The sequence below is a fragment of the Melanerpes formicivorus genome, unplaced genomic scaffold, assembly GCF_026170545.1.
Source record: "Melanerpes formicivorus ecotype bairdi unplaced genomic scaffold, bMelFor1.0.p_v2 SCAF_3, whole genome shotgun sequence".
Classification (NCBI taxonomy): Eukaryota; Metazoa; Chordata; class Aves; order Piciformes; family Picidae; genus Melanerpes; species Melanerpes formicivorus.
The window spans coordinates 13,762,463-13,789,607 of record NW_027142355.1 but is presented as its reverse complement, the minus strand read 5'-3'; the positions used below and the strand labels follow the sequence as shown (position 1 = coordinate 13,789,607).

General features: G+C 40.6%; 1 protein-coding gene across 2 annotated transcripts in view; it reads right to left on the bottom strand.

Annotated features, from left to right (window-relative positions):
- RELN (reelin) overlaps positions 1–27,145 on the bottom strand; it is a 290,574-nt gene that overhangs the window by 232,335 nt on the left and 31,094 nt on the right. For both annotated transcript variants that reach the window (XM_068167080.1, XM_068167089.1), the window contains exon 2: positions 14,339–14,449. In XM_068167080.1, the coding sequence (XP_068023181.1) occupies positions 14,339–14,449 (111 nt within the window). The remainder of the gene's footprint in view (positions 1–14,338; positions 14,450–27,145) is intronic.

The following is a 27,145-nucleotide window of genomic DNA, read 5'->3' as shown; positions in this document are numbered from 1 at the left end:
AATCTCTACCAAGCCCTTTATTGTGGAATCTAAAAATAGTAAAGCTTCATTTACAGTGAGAAAATAATGAGATCCCTGTATATATGTGCTGAGCAAGGAGATGAAATATTTCAACAATTTCACTATTCACATAGAAATTGAAAATTTAAATTGAATCTTTCTAAAACTTCAGACTTGCAGGATAAAGCTGCTCTTACAGATTATTTTTTTTAATTTAGACTTGCTCTATTAATGCTCCTGTTCTTCTTCTCAACAGCTAATGCTGTCAGCATTTATTGATTCAGCCTTCTAATAATTACATCATCTTTCCAGAATGTCAGAAAACATCAAGGTGACAGTGATGCCACATGACTGGAGTACGACTCCAGTGTCAGAAAGTATTTGTGGCAGTTATTTAATGGGAAACAGACATAGCAAATCTTAGAGTGTTAGAGGAGGGAAATGCTGACTTTAGTAATCAAGTGCCATGTAAAATATTTCATTGTCTTCTTTAATGATGACAAAATAGCCTTATCAAGTAATTATTTAAATAGTTTCATTTAAATAAGCTAGAATTCATGGGGGGCACTTCGACCAATGTCACATCTTCCCAAAACACTACCAGGTCTTTCAGCAGCTAGCTACTTAATTTGATGTTATCTGGAAAACAAACAAACAAAACACAGAAAAACAAACATAAAACCAAAACCAACCACCAGCCCTCTCTCACAACTCAAAAGTATCTTTACTTTCCTGCCATAAGGCTAGATATTGTACTTGAGTATCTCATGGACTGCTCCTGATGATTTGTTTCCTCAAAGCAGTTCAAACTATGGCTCATGAAAAAAAATAATTATTTTGGTTAGAAATTGCACTGATTTTAATAACTGTGTTGTTTTTTCCTTAAGAATGAAATGAGGCAAGAATTACAGCATATTGATTTGACAAATGTAAAAAAAATCCGAGTTTAAGGCTTTCAGTATATCTAAGTTATACTTTTGTACTAAAAGGCCTATTTTCTTTTTTTTTCAGAGGCAAAAGTCAGTGTTCGTATGACAGTAGGTGTAGCAAATCACAAAAAAACACTAGATAAACTAATAATCATGGACACATATTTCATTAAAGACATTTCAAATCATTCTTTCTCTTTCAAGAACTTCATAAAATAAGGTGCATTCACACCTGGACTGACATGATCACCTTGCAATAATGGATTTCATTCAGTAATAAAATCCAGCAGAGAAGAACTGAGGAACAGCCCTACGCCACAGAGTAAGGACTTCATGCCAAGGACTGCGCTTCTGCTTCATGGGGATTTTGTAGCAAAGAGGACTTGACTGAAATCACTTTAGGACTAACTCGGGCTCTTGTGAGGTGATGAACAAGAGCCTTCTGGCTAACTTCACAATTTTCACTTCAGTCTAACCTCAAATTTTCTAACCTCAGCAATGTGCTGTAATCAGTAAGCACCTCTTTTTGCTGTGGTGCCTGTTGTGAACATGACTGTGTATCCATGAACTTACCAATCCTGCCAGGGATAGCAAAGCAGGGGTGACATAGAGGGTCTCTGCCCTTCCCTCTGTGTACCAAGAGAGCAGTGAGCCCTGATTCCAACTACTCTGCACAGTGGCGCAGGCTTCTTCTCTAGTTCATGCACTTTAGCATCTGATAAAGATGGAACTATACCAATCACTCCTTACAACAGCAATTCACTGTCATTTGTAGATTCTTGAAAACTGGATTATTCCTTTTAGAAGATCTGCTGCAGATTTTTCATGTGAACCGTCTCAGAAAACATGAAAATGGTTATCAGTCACAACACTGACAACAGAGAAGCAAACAGTGAAATCAGCTGGTAGGACAGGTGATGGTCAGGATCTTAACAGAGGGCTCTTAAGCTCAGCTTTCCTGTAAGCTTGATTTTTCACTACATCATCAAATCCACATCTAAACCACCAAATTGGCAGATATGGGGAAGCAGTCTGATCATAACATTTGTTTGTCATAATGTGGCAGAAATTAGTTTACAAACTTGTCTTCAAAAATCACAATAATAGCCATTTCCTGATATCATTTCACATTTGCAAGAGGCTTCAATGCATCTTAATTGATTAAGTCCAAGAGCCCAGTAATTTCAGCTTGAAGATGTGACTGCATCTTGACAAACACAAAATGCAGGGATAATAATAGGCCTGGCACAAGGGGAAAGTTGGGGAGGGGGTTCTGACTGGCTGTCGCAGTACAACACATGACAATCAGGCATTACAGAAACAGGCAAGGGACAAGAAACTATGCAAGCAGGAACACTAGCAGTATGAAGTTCAAACAGCCATGGGAACAGTTGCTTCATGTACTCCTGAGGCATACATGCATAGGATGCAACTTCAAGTTGGCCCTACATTTCTAGATGCTTGACTTTTCCCCTTGCTTTACTAAAGGCACCTCTCTGTTGCTAAGAATTACAATACAACTTTAGCCTGTCAATCCAGGTGAATGCAGCTCTCAAAGCTTCCTCTTTTTGAGAGGAATGTATTTTGTTATCATTGCTGCAATCAATGAAGGTTTAATTATTTTTTCTTTGACTTTTATGTGATATAATCCATAGTATAATGGTTAAATACTGGGTTTTATTCTGCCAGCCTGTCTGTACAGAGTAATGAAGAAAGTTGTTCTTTTAGAGATCATATGTTAATTGGTGAATAAATAAGACAAATATTATTAAGAAAATAAATGAGAATTCAGTTGCATACTGAAATTTCTCTAATTGATGCCAATCAGGAGTGATTTATCCATTAAAAGAAAAGAATGAAAATATGGATTTCAAGGTAAGATTTCAGTGAGAGCAAGTAGCTCAGCAAACTCGCAGATGTTTCTCCATACAACAGGGACAGTGCAAAGAATTGGCCAAAATAGTACTCCTTGGTGCCTCCTGGGATATCAGAGCACACACTTCTAGGCCTCAGACTTGATTTTAATTGCTAAACTGCAATGCACGAAAACTGCCAGACCAACTCTGTATATCTGGTTTCCCCATGTCCTTCTGTTCTAATTTTGTCTGATTTTTATTTAGTTCACTGCCATATAAAAGAGCCCAAGTGAACCTGGTACATTTGGTTCTATCAGTTTTGTTAGGTCTACTTGCCTACACTTGGTCACAGCAGAATTTAGGTTCATGTCATAGTCCACATCAGCTCACCCACAATATTACTTTTTTACAAGTATCCCAGAAAACTTTGTATTTCTGTGCTTACTCTTGAGAATAGGCAAGCTGATTCAGTCTCCAAGATTCAGAGTCTTGAAGTGCACCTACACTAAGATTTAAGTATGATTTAAGTGTTGGGAAAACAGTCCAGGATCCTTAACGAACTAGTTAGGTACTGTGCATGGACCTGTGCCTCAGTGCAGGGATCAGAGTCCTGATGAAAAGGGAGGTGGATGCAATGCCTCCAGAAACGCAGGCTACTAAAAGGTGCACAAAGGAGCTGCATTTTAACCTTGCTGTATGCCCAAGAGGTCTAAAATACTGTTCACTTCCACCAAAATCTCAGATGTCCTATCTCATTTTCTGAGTGCCAAGTTTGACATACAGGAGTTGGCAAGTGCAAGGGCTGAGTACACTCAACCCACACTGAGTTAACAGAAGTTTTAAGCATACAAATTGCTATGCAGCAACGAGCATCTGTGAAAGTCAGTTCATAGCTATAAAGTGGGTATCAAACTTGCAGGATACTTTTGGTCTTAATCATTGTTTCTATTTCACTGTTGGTGAAACAGATCTAACAAGTACCATTGTGTATCTTTACTTACCTAAAAAAGAAAAAACTTGGAATATGCTGGTTGACAGCACTCTCAGTGCACCAGTGGAAACCAATATTTGAAATTAGGATAAAAAAGGAGAGTGAGAAACAAATACCCAAGTATATAAATGAGGTTATATGTATATAATTATATAAACATTCTTTTTTGTTATTGGAAGGACTTAAATTTGTACACTTCAAAAAGTCTTACTATAGCAAATACATACTGGTATAGATAAGAATCATCAGCCTACTACAAATAATATTTTAATCTCTTAATATATTCTTAATGAAATCCATACCTTATTGGAATCTAGAGATGTGAGGTGCAAAAGAATACCTGATCTGATCACCTGAAAAAAATTTTCACTGCATGCATTTTATTAGAAATTAAAATGCAATTTAAAAATCACATTAAAATTCAATGATGCTCTAACTTTTCCCCACACCTTTTTCTGGCCACCGAGGGGAGATAAACAGATATATGTAAGACCTGAAAATAACATCACTCCTGAATAAATGTACTTGCTACATTGGACCAAAATTGGTCCCGACGCATCAATTAGCACTTTGGTTTTGGCTACATAAAAATGTCTCTAAAGGCATTTTCTTGTCTAAAAACTCCAGAGGCCCCTTTACAAGCACTCTTGCACTGGAAAGTAATCCATACCCATAGGTTAGTGTGTAAGACTCAGGGGCAAGGCAAACAAGGCCTGGTGAGAGTCTGTTATAGACCACCCAACTAGGATGAAGTGACAGATAAGACATCCTTTAGACCTTTGGGAGAAGACTTGTGACAGCTAGCTTTTGCTCTTGTGGGGGACTTTCCAGCTCCCCTGATGTCTGCTGGAAATAGCACAGAAGAAAGGGAGCAGAGGTTCCTACAGTGTGTAGAGGAGAACTCCCTGACACAGCTGATGATGGAGCAAACTAGGGATGGGACCTGCTGGACCTACTGTTTGTGAACAGAGGACTTGTGGGGGATGTAACAGCTGGAGGCTGTCTTGGACAGAGAGATCACAAAAAAGGCAGAGTTCTCAGTTGTTGGTGAAGAAAAAGGTGGGGGTCATTGGAACTGGACTTCCATTGGGCAGACTTTGGCCTGTTTCAGAGAATGGTTGACAGACTCCCTGACAAGGCAGTCCTGAAGGCCCAAGGAGGAAATTGTAAAGACTCAGGAACAGGCTGTCCCCATGTGCCAGAAGCCAGAAGCTATGTGGTGCAGCAGACACGCTGGAGAGAAGGGAGGCCATCCAGAGGGACCTTGACAGGCTGGAGAGGTGGGCACAAGCCAACCTCATGAGGTTCAACAAGACCAAGTGCAAGGTCCTGCATCTGGGTCGAGGCAATCCCAGGCACAAATCCAGGCTGGGCAGTGACTGGCTGGAAAGCAGCCCTGAGGAGAGAGACTTGGGCATGCTGGTGGACAAAAAGCTCAACATGAGCTCTCAGTGTGCACTTGCAGCCCACAAAGCCAATCAGATCCTGGGCTGCATCAAGAGAAGGCTGGGCAGCAGGTCAAGGGAGGTGATTCTCCCCCTCTACTCAGCTTTGGTGAGACCCCACCTGGAGTACTGTGTCCAGTTCTGGAGCCCCTATTACAAGAGGGATATGGACATGCTGGAAGGTGTCCAGAAAAGGGCCACGAGGATGATCAGAGGGCTGGAGCACCTCTCCTATGAGGACAGACTGAAGGAGTTGGGGCTGTTCAGTCTGCAGAAGAGAAGGCTCCGAGGTGACCTCATTGTGGCCATCCAGTATCTGAAGGGGGCCTACAAGAAGGCTAGGGAGGGACTTCTCAGGATCTCAGGTAGTGATAGGACTAGGGGGAATGGAATGAAGCTGGAGGTGGGGAGATTCAGGCTGGATGTGAGGAGGAAGTTCTTCACCATCAGAGTGGTGAAGCCCTGGAATGGGTTGTCCAGGGAGGTGGTCGAGGCCCCGTCCCTGGAGGTGTTTCATAGTTTCATTCAGGGTTGGAAGGGACCACAAGGATCATCTAGTTCCAACCCCCCTGCCATGGCCAGGGACACCCCACACTAGATCAACCTGGCCAGAGCCTCATCCAGCCTGCTCTTAAACTTAAAGGCTGGATGAGGCTCTGGCCAGCCTGATCTAGTGTAGGGTGTCCCTGCCCATGGCAGGGGGGTTGGAACTAGATGATCCTTGTGGTCCCTTCCAACCCTGAATGAAACTATGATACTAAGATGAGCTGGCAGGGAATAAGGCCAGCCTGGCTAAATAAAGAGGTTGGGTTGCTGCTTAAGGAGAAAAGGAGGGTTTATGGTTTGGAAGAAGGAGCAGGCCATTCAGGAGGACTACAAAGACATCGTGAGGCTCTGAAGGGTGAAAATTAGAAGGACCAAAGCCCATCTAGAAATTATTCTGGCTTCAGCTGTTAGAGAGAACAGTAACCTGAAAGGAGGTTGTAGCCAGGTGGGGGTTGGTCTCTTGTCCCAGGCAACCAGCACCAGAACAAGAGGACCCAGTCTCAAGCTGTGCCAGGGCAATTAGGCTTAAGGTGAGGAGAAAGTTCTTCACTGAGAGAGTAACTGGCCATTGGAATGGGCTGCCCAGGAAGGTGGTGGAGTTATCGTCCCTGGAGGTGTTCAAGAAAGGATTGGACGTGGCACTTGAAGCCATGGTTTAGTTAGTCATGAGGTGTTGGGTGATATCTTGGACTTGATGATCTCTGAGGTGTTTTCCAACCTTATGGATTCTATGATTCTAAGAAATACTTCTACAAACACATTAGCAGCAAAAGGAGGACTGAAAAGAATCTTTGTCCTTCGTTGGATGTGGGGGAAACACAGTGGTAAAGAATGAGGAAAAGACTGAGGTAGTCAATACCTTCCATGCCTTAGTCATTAGAATTAGGACCAGTTCTTTGCTGGATACTCAGCCCCCTGAGCTGGAAGATAGGGATGGGGAGCAAAATAAAGTCCCCGTAATCCAAGAGGAGATGTTTAGCAACCTGCTGCACCACATAGACATACACAAGTGATTGTCTCCCTGCACTCACCACTAGTGAGGCCACACGTCAAGTATGTGTTCAGTTTTGGAGCCCTCACTACTAGAAAGACATCAATGTCCTGGCAGCGTCTAAAGGGCAACAAAGCTAGTGAAGGACCAGAAGAAAAGGTCTTATGAGAAGTAGCAGAGGGAGCTGGGATTGTGTGACCGTTATATATATATATATATCCCGCAGCCCCGCCTTTCGCTTATCCGGCTGTGGTTTTCTTTCAGTTTTCTTCCCTTCACTTACAGGGCAGGGAGAAGGGTGGGCCTTCCCCTCAACAGATTGTTTAGTCACCTTTTCAGGAGTCTAAGGGGAGACCTCATTGCAACCTCTTTTCATGTAGCTGTAGAGAGCAATAAGGTGGGAGTCAGCCTCTTCTCCCAATTAACATGGACAAGAGGAAGGACAAGAGGAAATGGCCTAAAGTTGCACCAGGGGAGGTTCAGATTGGATGTTAGAAGAAACTTCTTCACTGAAGAGGTTATCAAGCACTGGAGTAGGCTCCTCAGGGAGGTGGTTGTATCTCCATAACTGGAGGTGTTTAAAAGATGCATAGATGTAGTGCTAAGGGACATGGTTTAGCCCCAGACTTAGGTGGAGTTAAAGAATAGTTGGACTTGATCTTAAAGGTCTTTTCCAATCTAACTGACTATAGGACAATCTCATAATACTGTAGGCAACACAATGTTTTGCAGATATGTGCTACCCTTTTTGACCTTGTCCATACAGATACAACCAGGGGCTACAAGTATATTGAAAAGTCAAAAGGTTGAATTTAACTGTCATCTTCATAATACTCCAAAGACACGTGAAATTGTGGAGTAGACACCATCACTCACTTTATGTATGTAAAACTGCAGAGTAATTCAGAGCTTATCAGGAATTTAGGTAAAACTGGATTTTGACATCCCAGAACTTCTGCCTGCCATAGCAGAAAGTTACAGCAAACCTGACAAGTACAAGAGTACTTGCAGAAATAAGTGAAAGATGGAACTGGACCAAACCAGATACAAACTAGGCAGGTTCCCTCACTGGCTAGTTTGTTCCTCCAATCTTGGGACAATGCTGTTTACCTTACCCAGTTACAGATGAGGAATTTTATTCCTCAGCAGGTAAAATACCTGGGGACACAGTTCTTTGTCAGGTAAGCATGGGTAATTGCTGCCTATGCCATGATAATTAAACTGTGTTTTGTTAATAGAACTGAAACCCTTTCCAGAAGGCACATATGATAGTCTACCACTTGTAAAAATGGTCAACTTTTGGCCATAAAGACATCTAAGTAGTAATTAGGCACCATGACACCCAAACTTCAGAAGTTATATCATCATTATGGTTTTGTTACATATCATTTGCAATGGGGAGTATCTTAAAACTAAACTCCAATGTAAACTTTCTTGACCAATGTCAGTTTGGCACCAAGTCACTATTTAATTGACTGTTAACAAATTCTCCAAGATATGACTGCTATGCAGATATTTTATCTTCCTGTTAATTGGTAATTATGCATTGGCAGGAAAAACAGTGCTTCTGTCCAATTATTGCAGAACTCCGTGATGATTTAAACTTTGCCAATTAGCAGTGGAGGGCTGGTACATCTTCTGGGCAAATTGTATTTGATAATCCCTACTAAAATATACATGGCAGTAGCTGACTTGTAACAAATAGGAAAAAAAAGTGGTAGTTCAAAGAGTATTAGATACAGTGCGAGGCAAATAGGGGCCTATTAAAATTTCCCCAACTGTTCTAATGAGAATGCCAAGGGTCATTTCTTCCTAGTTTACCATCTGTTTGGTTTCTGGCAAGTATCTCTGGTGTGAAAGGAGGGTCCTGGAGCCCATTTGGCTTGTCAAAAAGTAAACCAGGGATCTACAGTAATTTCAGTAAGTTACAAAACTGCAGTTCAAGAGCAGTAGCATAGATATAGCTGAGAACTTTTTTGTGAGATCTGGCATTTACCCATTATTCCTCTACCTTTTTAAAGCTATGAACAAACACGGAGAAGTAAAGGCTGGGCAGGAAGGATCAATTTTATAAGCACACCTACAAAAAACCCAAACTCCAACACTTGGCCTTTTTCCATCTCGCAATGCTAGGGGGGATATTTTCCTTTATCTGTTAAAATCTGAAATCAAAACAGTGCCCCAGAGCCATCAGTGTTTGAGCATAAAGTGATGCCAAAACCAGGCCTCTAAAGGATTAGAGCCACACATCCCATCCAGGGGAATCAGGAACCTCAGACGTCTCCAACAGACAATGAAGACCAGTGGATCAGCAGAGCTGGGCTGGGACATAACTACAGCTTTTCCTCTGGTATTCCCTTTAAAGGTCACACAGCCAGTGCCCCTTGAGGAGCCTCTTTACCCTTCTTCTGCAGATGAAATCAGCAGCATCACCAATGACATCCACCTACAGTCACTCTGGCCTAACACTGCTCTCTGCCAAAGGGAGGTACAAGACCAGGAAGCTACTTTTGTCCTTTCCCCCAATTCCTAACTCATACAGAACTGGATCAAAATGATCCTTCATCTATGAACTGAAAGGAGTGCTTTGGTTGGTCTGCCAAGCAAACGTGAATGTAACCAAAATACCAAGCAAAGGATTACGTGAAGGCTGCCTTAATCCTGTCAAAAGGCAGTAAAATAAAAGTAGGCATAAGATAAAATGCAATGCCAAATAAATTATTTCTGGTGTTTGCTTTTTCCAGGATTACCCTCAGAAATTCATTATTTGCCATATTTTAGAGCATATTTGTAACAATCCATAAAAAACCCAAAACAAAACACCACAGCACAGAGACTTGCTATATTACTTACAGTGGGTATGATCACTTTAACTGTATTGAAACCATAAACTGAATAAGAGAAAACACTGCAAGAGGATTTCTTATATTCTGGTTTTTGCTTTCTAGCAGGTTCAGGTCCCCTGTTCAGGCACCAAAATGCTTCTAGGTAAGAACACTCTCATAGCCTCTTATAAAGTAGCCCACAGAGTTAAACACTACCTATAGAGTTTATGGATTCACAGTAGAAAGGAGACATTTTTTAAAGACAGTAAATTTTAAGTTGAATAAGCCTACACAGAAAATAAATCAAAAATGTTCTGTGAACCAATTAGGCCTGTGGCAATACTTTCCAGTGCAATGAGAGCTTCAAATACATAGTTTCTACCATAATGGAGCCTCTGGACTTTCAAAAAGACCTGTTGGTTTAGGTTGACAGGTTAGCGTATATAAAAATGTTATTGTGAAGCTTCTTGTTTATTCCACATTAAAAGGTAAATGTCAGTGTAAAACTTGCATAAAATTTGGATTTGGAGTGCTTAACTATAAATGCTTACATTTTCCATTAGAGTTTGTAAGAAACTAATTATACTGAACTTACATTTTAAATAATTTGTCATGTGTGTATGATGTGAAAATCTACTGGGGAGTCAGAAAGCTGTAGGAAGGAGTTGAATGCACTGAACTGCTGTGTGAGTGGCAGGTCAAAGGCAGGCTTTGATTCACACAGCCCAGCACGTCTGCCTGCTCCACCAGCCTGTCAGCTGGGACCATCCTGCATAATCAGACAGATTCAGGTCCTCAGCACGCAGCCCTCCTTATCACTACCAAGGGATTAAACTGTAATCTTCTCCTTTAACCACAGAAATGATACTCCCTGTGCACATGGCTCTGGAGGAGTTGAGCTGTATTTTCATACTTATCCCAAGTTTCAGACTGGTCCCCCTATCACCCACCAGCACAATTTAACCTTAATCTCTATTAGAAGCAATCATCCCCATCAAGCCCATCACCACATTCGTAGTTTTCCAAAACATCTGTTAGTATTCTTGCCTTCCACTCTATTCTTCAAGCAGTGAAAGCCCCTAAGTGACTGCATCGACATCCTGGCTGTATGGGAAGTTAGTCTTGATAGGCTGGTAAACCCCAGAGCACAGGCCAGAGATGTCCCAGTTTGTCAAAAAGAGGCCAGGTGCCAGCAAGAACCCTCAGAGACAAAAGCAGAAGAAAGGAAGGACACACAGAGATGAAGAGATCCTACAGGAGTCCAAACTTCATCTTCAGAGACAGTGTATGAATGACTGTGAGTGGGATAAGTGTGGCGGCTAGGGAAAGAAAGGATTTCTCTTCAGGCCTCAGTAGGCAATGCTGAAGGATGTGGAAATGATTCCCAGGTACACACTGCATTAATCAGGAGAGTGAAGTGTTACTGGAGAGATGTAATTTAGCTATTTGTTGTATTAAGAGATCTAGCAAAGGAAGAAATGCTCTCGAAAGCTAGAAATAAGGATCATTACTTTGCTTGAGGATCCTCACAGCTTTGTTAGTAACATTTCAAGTATACATTTATGTTTTATCCCAGTTCTAATTTTAGCTTCACAGCTTTAGCTTTGCCTTTATCTGAACCCATAAATGGTTCAGCTTAGGACAAAAGATGAATATTTATGACCACTATTAATTTTTTTTCTCCAAAAGCTCACCCAGTTTTCCTTAAAAAAGCTGTTAGAAGGCTTTCCAAATAAACACCTCAGCAAGTTTCATGACAGAATAATCCCACAGAGGAAACCAGAATCTATTTATTTGGCTACATAATACATACTGAGATAGAAAAAGAACATAACCCTTAGAATTAACTCTGTTAGCACTGACGTATTTTCATCTTTTTTCTTCAAAGCTTCTTGACACAGTTGACTGTGATAACCAACAATGATAGTGTCTCCATCAAGTGACTTCATAAATTGGGTAATTAAAAGATAACTGTAGCCACAATACGGTAACTTATGGCACAGAAGACAAATCTGTATGTTGGGGAAGATTTCATATTGTTGGTGCAGAATGGAAGATTATGATAATCTAGCGTGACCTTCTGTGTAACACAGACAAGAGCATTTCTATGATAATATTGCAAGGGAAAAACCAATTTTCTCTGCTCCCCAAGCAACCACTGCCAGCCCAATTCCAGAATATTGCTGTCTTCAGCCCCTCCCATCTGATCTGTGATAAATCATGTCAGTCTTTGCATTGAAGTCTCTGAACCTGACATTGTCCTCTGTGTTCAAACAAAAATAATTTCCAAACTAAATCTAACCAGAACATCATAACTTGCTGCAAAACAGGAGCAGCTCTTTGCTGATTGGAAATGGATCCAGGGTTTCTGAAGAAAGCACTTTGTTTTCCTCAGAAAATGAAACAATGCAATTCTTTGCTACTATTTTATTAAACAGTACGTTAGATATCACGAAGACTGCTTCTTCTACTGCAGATGATAGATTTTACAGTATTGTCAGTTTGTAAAATACCACATTGCTTTGAAAAGCCTATCATTCACATACTAAATGAGTTTTGGAAGAGGCCAGCCTTCTCAGCTCTCACTGCAGAGTAAAGAATAGTTTATGCGCTTCTCAAAAAAGGAAACATCAGCACATCACAGACTGAGCATTCATATGAAATTAAATGTAAAAGCTATTATCGTTTTTCCTTCACTCTTTGCTTTTTACTGCAACTCCAAAGACACTGCATAAGAGCATCAGCTCTTTTGAAACATTCATATTTTTCCTCAATATATATTCACACTTAGGAGCCATCAAACAAAAAGGACAAAATGAGATTTTTATGTAAAACATCACGTAACTAACAATTGTAGCACAACCAACCCTAGAGTTTACCTGCAGAAAGTTCAAAAGAAAGGTCAGAGATAGCAGCAGGTTTTCTGTGGCCTGAATGAAGGTATGCTCTAGAGAAAGCAGCAGACCTCCCCTGCCCATGATGCTTGACAGTACATACTGAGGAGTGAAATGAGACAGCTCCAGCAGGCTCTACTGCTTTCACATCTCTTTGGCTTTTGTAGACCTGCATCCTCTTTTGGTCCACAGAACATGTGTCACCAGATTCTTGTTGATTATCCTACTAGTGTCTGAATGATCAAAAGACAGCAAGAGCCAGAAAATTACCGTTGGCAAATTAAAAAAGGCTACCTTCTTTTTCCTCACACATGTTACTTCAACTTCTCAGTAAGGCACCCACTGTAAAAGGCCTGTTCTCCATAAGAAGGTAGAGATTTAGGAACAAACAGACCCACTTTGTAAATGCACAAACCTGTTTAGGTCCTTAAAATTGTGCCCAATTTCCATTCTTAAATATCTCTATGTAACTAAACATGACCTGTAACTAACCATGATCTGTATACTTTGCTTAGTGAGATTGCTGTACGGGGCCATGATATCCCCTATGATGTAATACAAACAGCTATTTTCTGGCAAGATAATAGCTTGCCAATATCTTGTCCATGCCAAAACTTTCACATTGATCAGTGTTCTCTATTTCACTTGCTCCATCAGATCCTGTTAGAGTTTGAAGTGCACACTGGGAAAGGAGAAGCAGCAGGACTGCTTCTTCCAGAAGAGGTGAGTATTTCAGTCCGTTTTGCACAAGACATGGAATACCTGTTGCAGCTGACATGAAACACTTTTCGCAGCTGTCCTCTTCCCATTGAAAGGCCAAGCAGAAGGTTTGGGGTCGATCAGTGGTGCTACCCACAGATGCAAAGCCCTTCTTTAAGTTATTCTTCAATCTAATTTTAAACAATACACCATCTACAGAGCATTCTTTCATTTATGAGGTATGTCTGCTGTATGACACTCACTTGCCCAGGTCACTCATATTTCACATGCATTATAGCAGAGATAATTACCATGAAAAATTATGGAGAAAGTACTGAGGTTGAGCCCTAACAGACAAATGAACATTTAAACTGCTGCAAAAGCAGTGCAGTTAAGTGTCCCACATGACTGGTACCTATTTTTGTATCTTCATTCCAGAGTGCTTGTTAGGGGCCACTGGGTTCCTCCAATTGGAGGAGCACAATTCTTACAATTATTTGTAAGGATATAAAAATACGCTGCTAAATAAACTTCAGAAAATATAGCTGTAAATTACTTGCACAAATTTAGAAGAGAATTTTCAAAATCACTTGTCCTTAGCACAGCTAGCCTGGTTGCTATTGCTGAATGCTACATAGAACATGAACTATATCATAATTATGCAGAATCTGTCCTGCCCCTTTCTGTAAAATTCTGGGGTTTGCACATGGAAAATAATTTGTTATGAAAAAATACCTTGACCAGCACTCTGGTTTTAAGGAAAAAGCTATTGTTAAATGTATTGAAAAAGTAGGCTAATACAAGTTCAAAGGAATCAGGTTTTCAGCCCAAGAACAGTTGGATGCTTTGGGCTAAATGCTTTAGCAACATTTAGAAATGGCTATTTTACCCAGTTTAGCTGCTGAGGCTTTTCTCTTCAAAAATTCATATAATTCAGTACACCAGTACCAGGGCTGAGAAAAGAATAAGAAAGTGAAGGAAGACGTAAAAGCTGTCTAAAAGCCACCACTGCCTTATCTCACTGACACCCACTGACTTCCATGTCTTCTTGACCCCTCAGTATAAATGAGACTGTTTCAGCAGCTGTGTTGTTATTGATGTCCTCTGTATGACCAAGTATTCATTATTCTGGGTTGCAGAATGTAAATTACACTGGACTTACCAAATCCAAAAGCACTGGAACCACCAACACTCTGAGAAGCCTGAACACTAGTAGAGGTGTAGAGCCCAGTCACCAGTAAGCCATCAAAGAAGGTACTTGTTGAAATAGTCACTGAAATGAAAGAAAGCATAGGTGTCATTATTTAGAAGCAATACTTAAGATTCTGTGCACATTCTGTGAGCAGACTCTTGTCCCAGAGTGAGATCCCATCATTCATCTGAATTCCCTCAATATCTATGACCCTTCAGTGACTTTAAATTGACTTTGCCATGTCATTTGCCTGCACTGCTCGTTTAACGTTCAGCACCAAGTTTCAGTATGCTCCTGTACAACTTCATCAGGGTTTCTTTAAAAAATAAAACTAACCCAACCAAACACCACCAACAAAAATGACTGTTTTAGACTGGCTTTTATTGGTGCTGGACTCAGCTTCTACTCCTAAATGAATCATAAGTCCTGTACCAGTAATCACCTGCCACAGGAATCAGACACAAACTGAGCATTACAATACCCATCATAAGGGTGGTTATGGCTGCTGCTGCTAGCAAAGCTGTCTTTGCTCGAAGCACAAACTATGCTATACATCAAATATATGAGTTAGTCAAACACAGCATGGCAATACATGACTCGTAAGCAACTGTCAAGACATAAAAACAATGAAATAACCAGGATTCCGGTATTGTTCTTTCTGGCCAGAAACAGAGTGCACACTATAGTAGTACACACCTTAGTTATATGGGCATGAGCCACCACAAAGCATCTGTATTTAAATAACTCATTGATGTATTTTAAAGAGATCCCTAGATATTAACAGCAACCATCCAAGTAAGAGCTACAAGCAACACTGGAATATGTATTATCCTTTGTTACCACTGACAAATATTGCAATATTTAATTCCTGTACACAATAATTCTCACATTTGTACTTTTGTATCTTTCAGGTAGTATTGTAGAATCATAGAATTGTTTGGGTTGGAAAAGACCTTCAAGATCATCAAGTCCAACCATTCTCTAACTATACCAAGTCTAGGGCTAAACCATGTCCCTTAGCAACACGTCTGTTTCACTTTCCTCTGTCTCATATCATCCTTTTTTACAGTCTCTACCCATACTTAAATGTGGATAAACTGCATTGCAAATTTATGTCCTAACACAGATTATTTTGTTTTCCTTTTTTTAAACTGCACTACAACAGGCAAAGAACCTGTAAGGAGATCCACAAAAAAATATCTCCTTGCTGAAGGAGATAACTCACAGCCTACTACACCAAAGAAGCATCAAGACCTTTGTTACCACATTGGTTTGTCTTTCATACTTTGTTCTGTTCCTGTCCCCTTAACACACAGAGTCTAGTGCTTGAGAAAGATTGCTGATGAACTCTGATCCCTCCTTACACCACATTCCTCTTCCCCATACTGCTCTCTTGCTGGGAACATCACGAGTCAATGACTGAAAAAGGTACTGCAAAGTGACTGCCAGCTCATTGACTGGTGAGGCACATTCAGCAGTCACACAGTGAGGGCTATTAAATCCCAGTTGTCACAGCATTTCCTCTGGGGTACACATTCTCTTAAACTTCCTGTTATATATCTAAAGAACATACAAAGGTTGACAGTAGCTGAATTCATTCTGAGCAGTATTTACTGCATTTAATTTAGTCTTCAAGTCTTTATATTTATCTTCCTTTCTTTGGTTATTCAATAATATACTGAATAATTCCAGAACCCAATTTTTCTGCTCCCGTAACTCCAAATCTCAGTGCTGTGAATGAATGCCTGCCTGAATGCAGACACAGGGTCAGACTATGTGCTCAATTTTTAAGAGGTCACAATTTTAGAAAAGCAGCCAAAAAAAGACTAGATTTTTTAAAAAAATAAAGTAGTGTTATGGAAAGAAAATCATACAAGCAAATAAAGATTTTTTCCTGGGATCGATGAAGTGGCAAATAATGCAGAATCTTTTCTTCCCTTCATGTTTTCCAACTGACAAAAAAGCAAAACATATGCAGGAAAACTATGCCTATGAGTTATTTTTGAAAACTTGGCAAAACAGCCAGCAAAAAGCGGTGCTAGAAGGGCATCAGGCCAGTGCTTTGCTGCCATTTTGTTTCCCTGTGGGAAGCATCTTATTCTCCACTGAATAGGATATAATGCAAAAGCCTACTGTGAACAGGTGACCAGTTTCTCAGTGGGAAAGAAGTGATATTTTACAATGCCCGTATTTGATTTTGGACATATTTGTGTGATTGTCAACCCTCATTTTACATGAGCATGTAATAGGTCAATTTTTATTGTTGAAAAATTTCCAGCAGAGTATGGCTCCCTCATTAAGCCTCTGGGAACCTGCACAACGCCTCTAGCACACTTTTCAAACCAGAGCACTTGGCTGTTATTATTCATGTGTCAGACGTTTCAGAATCATTTCGTAGTTCTTCAAGAGGAAGAAATTAATTGTGACATTCTCAGTGATGATTTTTTTTGCTACCCAGTGGTGAAATACATCAAATTCCCATAAAATGAAAGAAAACACACCCCATGCCAAGTGTTAATGATCAAGAACAGGAAAGTTGTGCTAATACATAACCTAGCAACAGGACCATGATTCCACGTAGGGATTAGGGCTTGCTACTGAGGGTTCTCAGCTTCCCCTTCCAAGAGCAGCATTCCTCTGAGATGCCCTCTGCCAGGCTTTGTTTCTTGCCTTTCCACTGCCTTTATGCCATATGCAGTTATGGTCCAGGGGAACTCTGGATATTGTTTACCTGAGTTACATTTGGATAAAACTGGCTGTTCATGGTTTGGAGGAGTAGAAGCCTCAAATGGGCAAAAAGTTGGCTGGATTCAGGGCCCAGAGAGTGGTAGTGAATGGACTTCAATTCAATTGGTGGGAAGTCACAGACAGTACCAAAAACATACACAGTTGGCAGTCCTCCTGGCTGCTGCATCAGGGAGTCCTGGCTTGGCTCATGTCACCCCTTGCACCAAGGACAGGAAGAATGCTTGTGAGAAAGCCCATGGCAATAGAAAGGCTGTGGTGCAGACACAGGTAGGAAACCCTCGGCTACCTTGAAACTGCCCAGCAAAAGGGATAGAGAATCTTCCTGATAAACACAGGAGAGCTGTGCTGGCTGTTCTGGTGCCTACTCAGACAATAGCAGACTGCAAATATTAGAGGAAAAGCTGATAAAAGCTACTTTCAGAGTTGCCCAACATTTCCTTCTATTTTCCGTTTGAGATCTTTGCCAATTTTTACCCTCTTGGGATGTTTTTTTTTTCCCCCACAGTAAGTGTCTACCTGAGACTGATTTAATTATTTAAGGAAGAAGGAATTTCAGTCAAAACATTTCATTTCTGAGGTTAGAGGAAAAGGTAGTGCTGCCCTGAATGAAAAATTCCAGAGTCCTTTACTTTCAGCAGCTTTTTCACTCTGAAGTTCAAAAGCTGTCCTCCAAGTCTGGACAAATTTTATATATATACACACACACAAACATGTATTTTTAAAAAGGTTCACATGTGTTCAATAGAGATACTTTCATTTTTAGCATCAAAATATTTCTGGAGTTTGTGTCTGCATTTAGCTCTCTTAGAGCACTCACTGACTAATAGGGCTTGCTGAATGAAGTCCCATGAAATTTATTTCAGTCAAGCTATCCTGCTTTGCTGAAGCAGGAGGGCTTTGTGGAGACATCACTTCCGATAATGTTTTGATCTGGAAAGTTTCTCAGTGTTTTAAAGCAGAAAATCATGTCTTGCTGGAAAGAAGGGCAGAAAAAAGAAGGATCTTTATCAAAAGTCCTAAGCCTTCTGATGAGAAAACATCAATTCAGGTGAATCTCGCTTCTCAAAAAGCTGAAAAATGTGCAAAATGTCACAAAAATGAAGTTGCTCCAACTTTATTTTGACCAACATCATCCCCAGTAACTTAAACTTAGGAGACACAAAAGCAGATCTGATGGAAAGAGGACAATGAGCGCACTGGGATGGAGAAGGTGCAGGGAAGAGAGACCTCTTGTAGAACAAGAGGCAATGGGGAAGAAAAGCCCAGAACTGGGAAAAGTAGCAAAGAGAAGGTAATGAAAAGGAGGAGATGGAATCTGTAGGTGTGGCAAGTAAACCCCAGAGATGTTCAGCACAAGGGATTCACACAGTGCCCAGGAGGTGAAACTGGGTGCAAAACCATCTGTAAAATCCAACAGCAAAGTGCCTCGCATGCTGGTCAACAGCCACAACTCAACATACTATGCAGCTCTTACTCCATCTTACTTGACTCACTTCTAAATCAAGTGAATGGTGTTTGCTTGATAGGTATGAGACCTTCATGTCCACAAAACACATGGATAGGAACACTTTTTAAATACTTTGTGAAGCCTAGGAAATGGGGAGGGGAAATAAAATCATATCAGGGCTAGAAAATACCACAGAAGTAGCTTCCAATGTTGCTTTGCACTGCCCTTCTTTGTGTACAATAGTTGTAGTCACAAGCAAAAGCATCTCTGAGAATCATGAGGCCCCCAGCTGAATTTTCCACTAAAAAATTGTGAAGTTGCAGACTGCAGCTCCCTGCACATACAAGGCACTGTGCTCATCTGTATTCAATACAGTAACCAGCTAAGTGAGTCCACAGGCTGGCCTCTTCCTGCTAACGCCATCATCTCCAGGGAGCTCTGGGGTGTTATTTCTTTGGGAATGGAGTGGATGTGGCAGTCTCTTCAGAGACACCTTGCACTTCCCACAAAAGATTTCTGCAAGAACCCTGGAATTGGTGCCTCCCATGGGAAAAGGAACAGCGGTGCCCCTGGCAATGCCAGGAGCTGACATGCCTCAAGGAGGAAGCAGGTCAGGAAGAAGAAGGCTGGCAAAGATGCTGCAGAATTTATATCCCAGATGGAGGTAGTAGCATAACAGGAAAGATAAAGGGGGTTTTGCAATACAGCTATATTCAGATATTTAAGAAACTCATGCTAATTATTATGAACTTTCACTGTTTCCAGTGTCAGATACTACATATACTGTGTAGCATTATAGAAATCCTTTCATCTAAGTAATTGCATAAAATTTGCCTTACATTCTCTCAAGGGACAGATTTGCTCTCTGGAAAGACAGTGCATGTGACTCAAAATACTCGAAGTACAATCAATACATCTAACATGTAGTGCCTGTACAGGGCATAGAACATACTAAGCCCAAATCCTTAAAATACCACCCCAGCCCTGACATGTCAGCTGCAGATTAAATTGCTAGTAAAAAGAGAATAGGCCCTGATACCACAGTGACAAGTGATCTACAAATACTCAGGTAGGTGTTTAGAAGCATGCATTCAAAATAGTATGCCAATAAAGGTGTTTGTTAATTAATGGTGGGGTATGCATTGGTACAAGAATCTAGAAGCTTATGAATAAAAGGGAATTTAAAAGGACTAGTGATAAATATTTTGACATCAAACTAACTTTTACTGCACACAGAAATACTTTTCTTTCAAAAGAAACTGAAGTGCAGGAATTCATAATTGTGCAACCATTTCAAATATGAATTCCAGACAGATACCCACAGCATGAATTACAGGTCTACACCTCATTCAGCAGAACAAAAGCAGAACCCCCACAGGATTCTTACTCAAACTGTTCCTTTCCCCAGGTGAGTGGAAGAAACAGACCTGGGCAAGGGACAGCACTCTTAGAACTGAAGCTTTCTCACTTTTCTAAAGCCCACACCAAAGCACTAAATTCACAGCAGCACAGAAGTGAAATTCTTGAAAGTCCACTGATGGCATGTTGAACATCTAAACTGTGAGGACTTCATAAACTTCAGTTACCAATCTCCCTTGGGAGGAGGTCAGTAAAAATGCACAAATTTTGAGACCTACTCTGCACAGATTACAAGTGGGTCTGGTATTGCTTAACATTATGGTGCTAGTTCCAGTGGGTTTGCCCCATGGTCCATCAAATGTCTTTGTCTCCATAGCTTCTCAACTCCTTTCCTAAAGTGGTGATGAGCAACAGAGAACTGAAAATAGATTGCAGATGTGTGGCAAGATGTAGGTAACATGATACAGAGCCATTTGTCATTGATGCAAAGGGCAGCCTATCAGCCTTGTGAGATAACTATTTACAGAGACACTAGTTATAACATCTTGTTGGAAGTTCAAGACAGTGGCATGAGCAGCAACATAAGCAGTTTATATCCATAAACTGCAAAGGACTGCTCACATGGTTAGACCTATGAACAGACTCCAGCACCTAAAATGAGTGCATGATTCCAATATTTGACCGAAGAGCCTGACTTTTCATGCATCAAAATCCATAACTTAATGTTTCTGACCATACCCAAAACCACTGGAAACTTGTCATGCTGGGCATCACGAAACACTTTGGCACAGTGCAGACGCCTGACAGAGGAGGGATATGACTGACTGCCGCCATAGCAACCTGCTTCCTAACCAACAGATGAGTAATTAAGGCTTTCACTTAATAAGATAAGAGGATTTCAACCTGAATTTCCTGAGCAAGTATCTCAAAAGTTTAAACCCTGGTGTCTGTGTGACCCAGACACTGTCCCTCAGCTGCAGGCATTGTATTTTGTATGGGAAAAGTGAATAGCAGCTGGCACAGAGAAGGGCTTGTTCTCTGTGCCCATTATCCAGGCATCTTTGTGGAAAGAGGAGATGGAGGATTCTGTCAGTGGCCCAGTGAATATGTGCTACTGCTATATAAAGCTCCTGAGAACATCTTATCTATTTATGTCACCCATTTAGCCTGTAAATCTCACCCAAATGTTGATGACTAAAACAAGCCATATGAATCACACTCCAGAAATGCCCAGTTCTCCCCAATGACTATAAAGGAAGCCTAGACTGTAAAGCTCAGCTGTACACACCAACACCAAGGATGGCCAAACTGAGATTCATTCCACCAAGAGTTCCTCACACAGAGTAACTTAATTACCCAACTTCTATTTAGAAGTCCAGCTACCACCCACATCAGAGGAAGGTGGGTAGGAATTAAGCAGCCCAACACCCAAAGATCATCCAAGGACAATGACTATCTTTATTTTCGTTCTTGTGTTATGTCAAATGTATCATTCATGCTTAGCAACTCTGTGAATACTGCTACACTACCAAGAATCAAAGAATCACAGAATGCACTGAATTGGAAGTTCAAACCCCCTGCAGTAAGCAGGGGCATCCTCAACTAGATTAGGTTGCTCAGAGCCCCATCAAGCCTGACTTTGAATGTCTTCAGGGAGAGGGCCTCCATGACCTCCTTTGGCAACCTGTTCCAGCATTCCACCATCCTCATAATGAAGAGCACTCTCCTTATGTCCAAAGGATAGCAGCAAAGGTCCATTGCTCTATTTGATAACTCACAAAAGACCTTGAACAATATTAATGAAGTTTAATCAAGGAAATGGATCAAATTCTGCTTCACAAAGCTGTTCATCAGCTATAGCTCTAAAAATGTTGTCTGGCAGAAGCCACCAACAGTCAAAACTCAACCACTGAATTACATTGCATACTATAGTCAGAATAAGAATTATCCTCTAAATACTCTTTCTTGTAATGATTAGTAAGGACAATGATTTATCTTTGAGAAGCACAAATCCAATCAAATGATTTGTTAAAATGCACCTCTGGGCAAAAAAAAAAAAAAAAAAGAAAAAAAGCAAAAAAAAGCCCAGAGTTAATATGAGAGCTAGCAGCATAACACAACAGCTGGCAACATACTCTTTAACACTATGTTCACAATGGGTACACTTAAATACTTGTGAAGTGTATTTTTCCAGTCAGAGTTCTTATTTCTCATATCCAAAGTCTCAGGAGCAGATGGGAAGAGATGATGGTCATTCCTAGACCTCAAAGAGTACAAAGCAAGACTGGTCACTGGTCTATGTTGGAATCTTTTTGTGTACTTATTCAGTCACCACCAATATCCTTAAGCTTCCAAATTAGATTTTTGTCATGCTTCCATGGAATATGCCAGCATAAGATTTTTCTTAAAAACATCATAGGTTATTGTGATTAACTTTTTATTACTCTAAGCCTAAGAAAATTGACCCCTGTTTTGAAGCCTAACCTTATTTTTCTTGCCTTTCAAGTTTATGTGAGGTTGCCTGCTTGATACCCATACATGAAAATTTCATATTGTTGGCAGTACTCTCAATACATTATTTAGAACATCTCAATATTACTGCAGTGTTCGGATTTTCTGAAGACTTTGGTAAATCCCTTTATTCTGCTGTCCTCAAAACACAAAACTGCTCACTACATAACTAACAATAGCATTAAAAAGTAAAACTCAGGCTGCCTTGGAAAAGAGCGAGTATAATTACCTAGTGGGAGTTTATTATAATAACTGAACATTTGCAAAGAACTTTTGTCTTCATTTTGGCTTAAGGAAGCAAGGCAACTAAAACCAGGCTGTTGAACATGGTTACCTTAGGCTAAAAGAACACAAATCCTCTTACAGATATATGAATTATGACTATGATAAGCGAACATGACAAAATGCATGAGTTCTAGTTATACCGAAGGATAAGGAAGAATCAAGGCAAAATACACACAAGTAGTGTTCTTTTGCAACTGCTCATCTCTAATACAGTATAGAACCAGATAAAGGCAATAGGTCTATCTTTTCCTAGAACTCCTGAATGAAATTCCTTGTAGCTTGTATCCTGCAATTACAATTTGTATAGATTAAAACAAAACAAAACCCTATAACCAAACACCAAAACCAAATCAAACCAGGTCAGCTTCTTTGCTTTAGAACTTCTTTAATTTACCCTACAAACATATTGAAACCTTAAACAGAGCCTTCTGAAGGTCTGTTACATTCAGAATGTGTAAATAACACTTATGCAGGTCCTAATGTAATTCCAAGTTGCTGTGGTGCATTATAAAATGCAATACATATTTTCTAGTGCAAATGCCAGTGTGGCAGCAGTTGCACTGTGATGCGGACAAGAAGTGTTGTCTAGTTTCCAAAATTTCCAGCACTGGACTATTTTAAAAGCTTCTAGAGAGAAAATGTTCTGGATTGCAGAGAATTCCTAACTGCTGTGAAGTCCAAGATTTGGGAAACTAAAATTCACTTCAGCTGCTCAAAGACAGGTGCCTTCTGATGCACTCTGAAGAGAACACATGAAGGCGGCAAGGACAGAAGCCAAGTGTCAAGCTCCTGCCCTTGTGGGCTGGCAGGTAGGGACCAGGGACACTGTACATAATCCCAAATAGCACTACACATGCATTTAGGAAACAGGACTGGCACACTGAGCTGGCCAGAAGCACCTTGCATCTTAGCTGTCCTCAGCCCAATCAGCTGCCAGTGCTTTCAGAGATGTACAAGAAGCAAGGCATTCAAAGAATGAGCCCTACATCCCTTCTTCATAACACTCCCATCTCTAGGTAAGCTGGGTTGTGATGTATAAAATCAGTGAACCATTCATGTGCTCTTTTAAATAACTGTATTTGTGCATTGGCAGCTTCAGATGGCAAGAAACTCTGATTTAATTATAAAATGTGGTTTTTAAGAATTTAGAGAATAGAGAGCTTATGTTTTCATTAGCAGTGGAACTTTGGCTTTATCAACATTTCAACACTTATTCAACACTTATAGACAGCTTCCACATCCCTCTCAATCATCCCTTTTCCCAAAATGAGGAAACTTACCATAGCTTCCTGTTTCACAGGAAGATGTTCCTTCTCTCCCACTGTCAAGTTTTAGTACAATTTTTCCAAGCAGAGACAAACAGGTCTGCCCATAACACTGAAATCTATACATGTCATTGTATTGCACATCCAGTGCCAAAGTGATGCTGGCCATTTTGCTCTTCACTCCTTTCCTCATCATTCCAAAGGTTTGAATTGACTCATATTTAGCCATTATCTATTATCTATTTTTAAATCCACTTGCAATATCTTGTCCCACGTATTTTTCCCAATATTTCCTCCCCTTCACAGGAACAGTGATAGAGCCTTAAATTTCACTGTGTTAAGCAGTATGGTATATGATGCTGTTACCTTGCTTTTAAGACCTTAGGATTACCCAATAGACTGTTGTAGTAAGAGACCTTAAGTAACCTGGAGCTTTGCAGACTAAATATATTGGGCATCCAGCTGAGCAGCTGCACATGGGACATGCAGGTATTTTAATACCAGACAGGGGATTTATCTGCCTGGACCCAAGTATGCAGAACATCCTCCTCTTCACCCACACTGCTCATCTCAAAGTCCTTCCTAAACAACAGATCTGCAGTCAGCAGTGTCTGTGATGCAGCCTGTCCATCCCCAAAGCAGATACCAAGGCAGGCTTTGACAGCGTTGGGTATGGTCCCCTGGGGAGCAAGGGAGTTAGGGTGCACAAAAGACCTTACTAGAAGGGCAAAAGTGAAAAAATAAAATGAGTACAGAAAGTAAGACTGAAGCACACTGAGAGTTGCTGAGCACCATGAGCAGGAGGAGGACCAAAATACAGGATGCTGATTGGGCACATGAGTTTAAATTTCTAATTTAATTTTGCATGTATGATTCATGCAACAAAATAATTCTACTTAAGCACAATCTCACATTTAGTTGATGCCGAATGCCACACCAAGGTATGCAACCCTCACCTATATACTGGAGCAAAACTAAGACTAACTGGCATTTTAAGTTAAAGTAAATGGGACAGAGCAAATGAGGATTCATATGGGAAAAATAACAGGGTTTATACTAAATACAGACTATCATTTATACTGAATTCTGGCATATGAATGACTGAACTTTAACAAAGATTAATACAAAGACTTTGATCATACATGGCATATTACTATTGCAAGGTCTGATCAACGAGAATTACTTATTTCCAAAGGTTCCAATCAGAACAACATGGAAAAGAGTCTGACAAATTAAAACCAAACATTCACTAGTCCCTTGCCATTTAAAAACACAGCTAGTGAAAAATAAGTCAAAGTGATGAAAATAACACGGTCAAGAAATCAAATTCCTGAACCACAAACAGTATTAAAGCTCAGTGGCATCTGTTTGTCTCATCTTTACAGATATGAGGCTAAAGGAGTCAAAGGCAGAGATGGTCACAGCAATTCAATGCACACACTTATTCTTTACAATGTAATTCTTTATGGTGTGGTCTGTAAAGGCTGAGCACACCAGGTAATTGATGGCTACCTCACTAGGGTATCACTATAGATGTTTCATTTTATGGTTAAGTGGTTCGTTCTTTGTGTTAGCTTTGCTATAATGGTCAACTACTTAGCAAGAACAAGCAAGGGCTGGAACAGTGGGGCTATGGCAGGTTGTGAATAGGAAACATTTGGAAGAGCTCTTAGGGAAAAGCCAAAGTGCCTTCCCACTATTTCACTTGGGCAAAGGTTGGATATGAAGATAAGAGGTCCCTTCCAGAATCCTCTTTCTAGATGCTCTCTAATAGATGCTTTTCCACCTTCAAATGCTCACACACACACGAAAATAATCTGAGCCCAACACTCAGATAACTAGCCAAGCCATGGACACACACACACACAATGAAAGCAGCACAATGGCTTTTGTTGGATGGACTTGTCATTGTCATCTAATTCCCAAATGGTCATGCTCTGTTCTTAAAAATAAAATAATGATTAAGAAAAAGGAATGGGATGGCTCTTGTTCCTGGCATGCACAACTATGCTGAAAATGACAAATTTCCCAACCAAATAACATATTTTTAACAACTCAGCTGATGTCCTCTTTCTGTGCTGACATTCTTTCTGTTCTGCACATCCCAGAGACAGAGATAAGTATGCACAGCCATGCCCCTGCTATGACTCATATCTTGTTAGAACAGAAACAAGCACTTGGCTCTCTGGAAAAGTCTCACAGCTGCCTGCATCGGTTTGCTGCAAGTTTATGGCTCCCTGGGTTGCGCTACTGTGCCACAGAGGTCTCTGTGTCCCACAGGAGACAATTACCAAGATGTACCTCCAGAGTAAGTGATGTTCTGCATGTTATAGGAGGGTGACAAGGATTAAGACGATAAATATGCTAACCCTGTCTCAATGCAGCCTTGACAGTTTTCATGCAAGGAATCAACAGAGCAACTTCATGTTGCAGTGATGGTGCTCAGAACAGCTACACCTTAGGCAGAGACATGAGCCAGCTAGGTGGAACAGAACTACTGCATACCCCATATAGGAGGGCTGTGCTGCTGGGAGCATGAATCTTCTACTTTGGCAGTAGAGGATTTGAAGAGGATTGCAACAAAAGTGGCAAATGGGTGGGATGTCACATAGGATCTTCTCTTAATAGGTCCACTTTTTGCTATCAAAAATCTCCATTCTTTCATATCAGTTTGAAAATTCAGTTGAAAAACAGTTACACCATGGGAAAGTCTGCTGCATGGCAAACTAAAATGTATGGCTACCACAGCCCCTCTCCTAAAGAGGAGGTGGTTAGCAATAGGAAGAACTAAATTAATTGCCAGAAAAACTTGCAGCAGTATCTTTAACAAGAAGCTAAGTTAGCCAAGAGACATAACAACTAGCAGATCTGTGCCAGAAAACACACAAAGTGGTGTTTCCCTTCTTCAATTTCTCAATGAGGACTTAAGTAAAACCAAGCAAGCAACACTCCCCCTGCAACAACAACAAAGTGGCTAAGTTCATCAAGTGTGTTTGAAAGCGTCACTGACTGGAAACACAAAGTAATATTGTGGATATACTATTTCACTTGGGCAAAGGTTGGATATGAAGATAAGAGGTCCCTTCCAGAATCCTCTTTCTAGATGCTCTCTAATAGATGCTTTTCCACCTTCAAATGCTCTCACACACACAAAAGTAACAA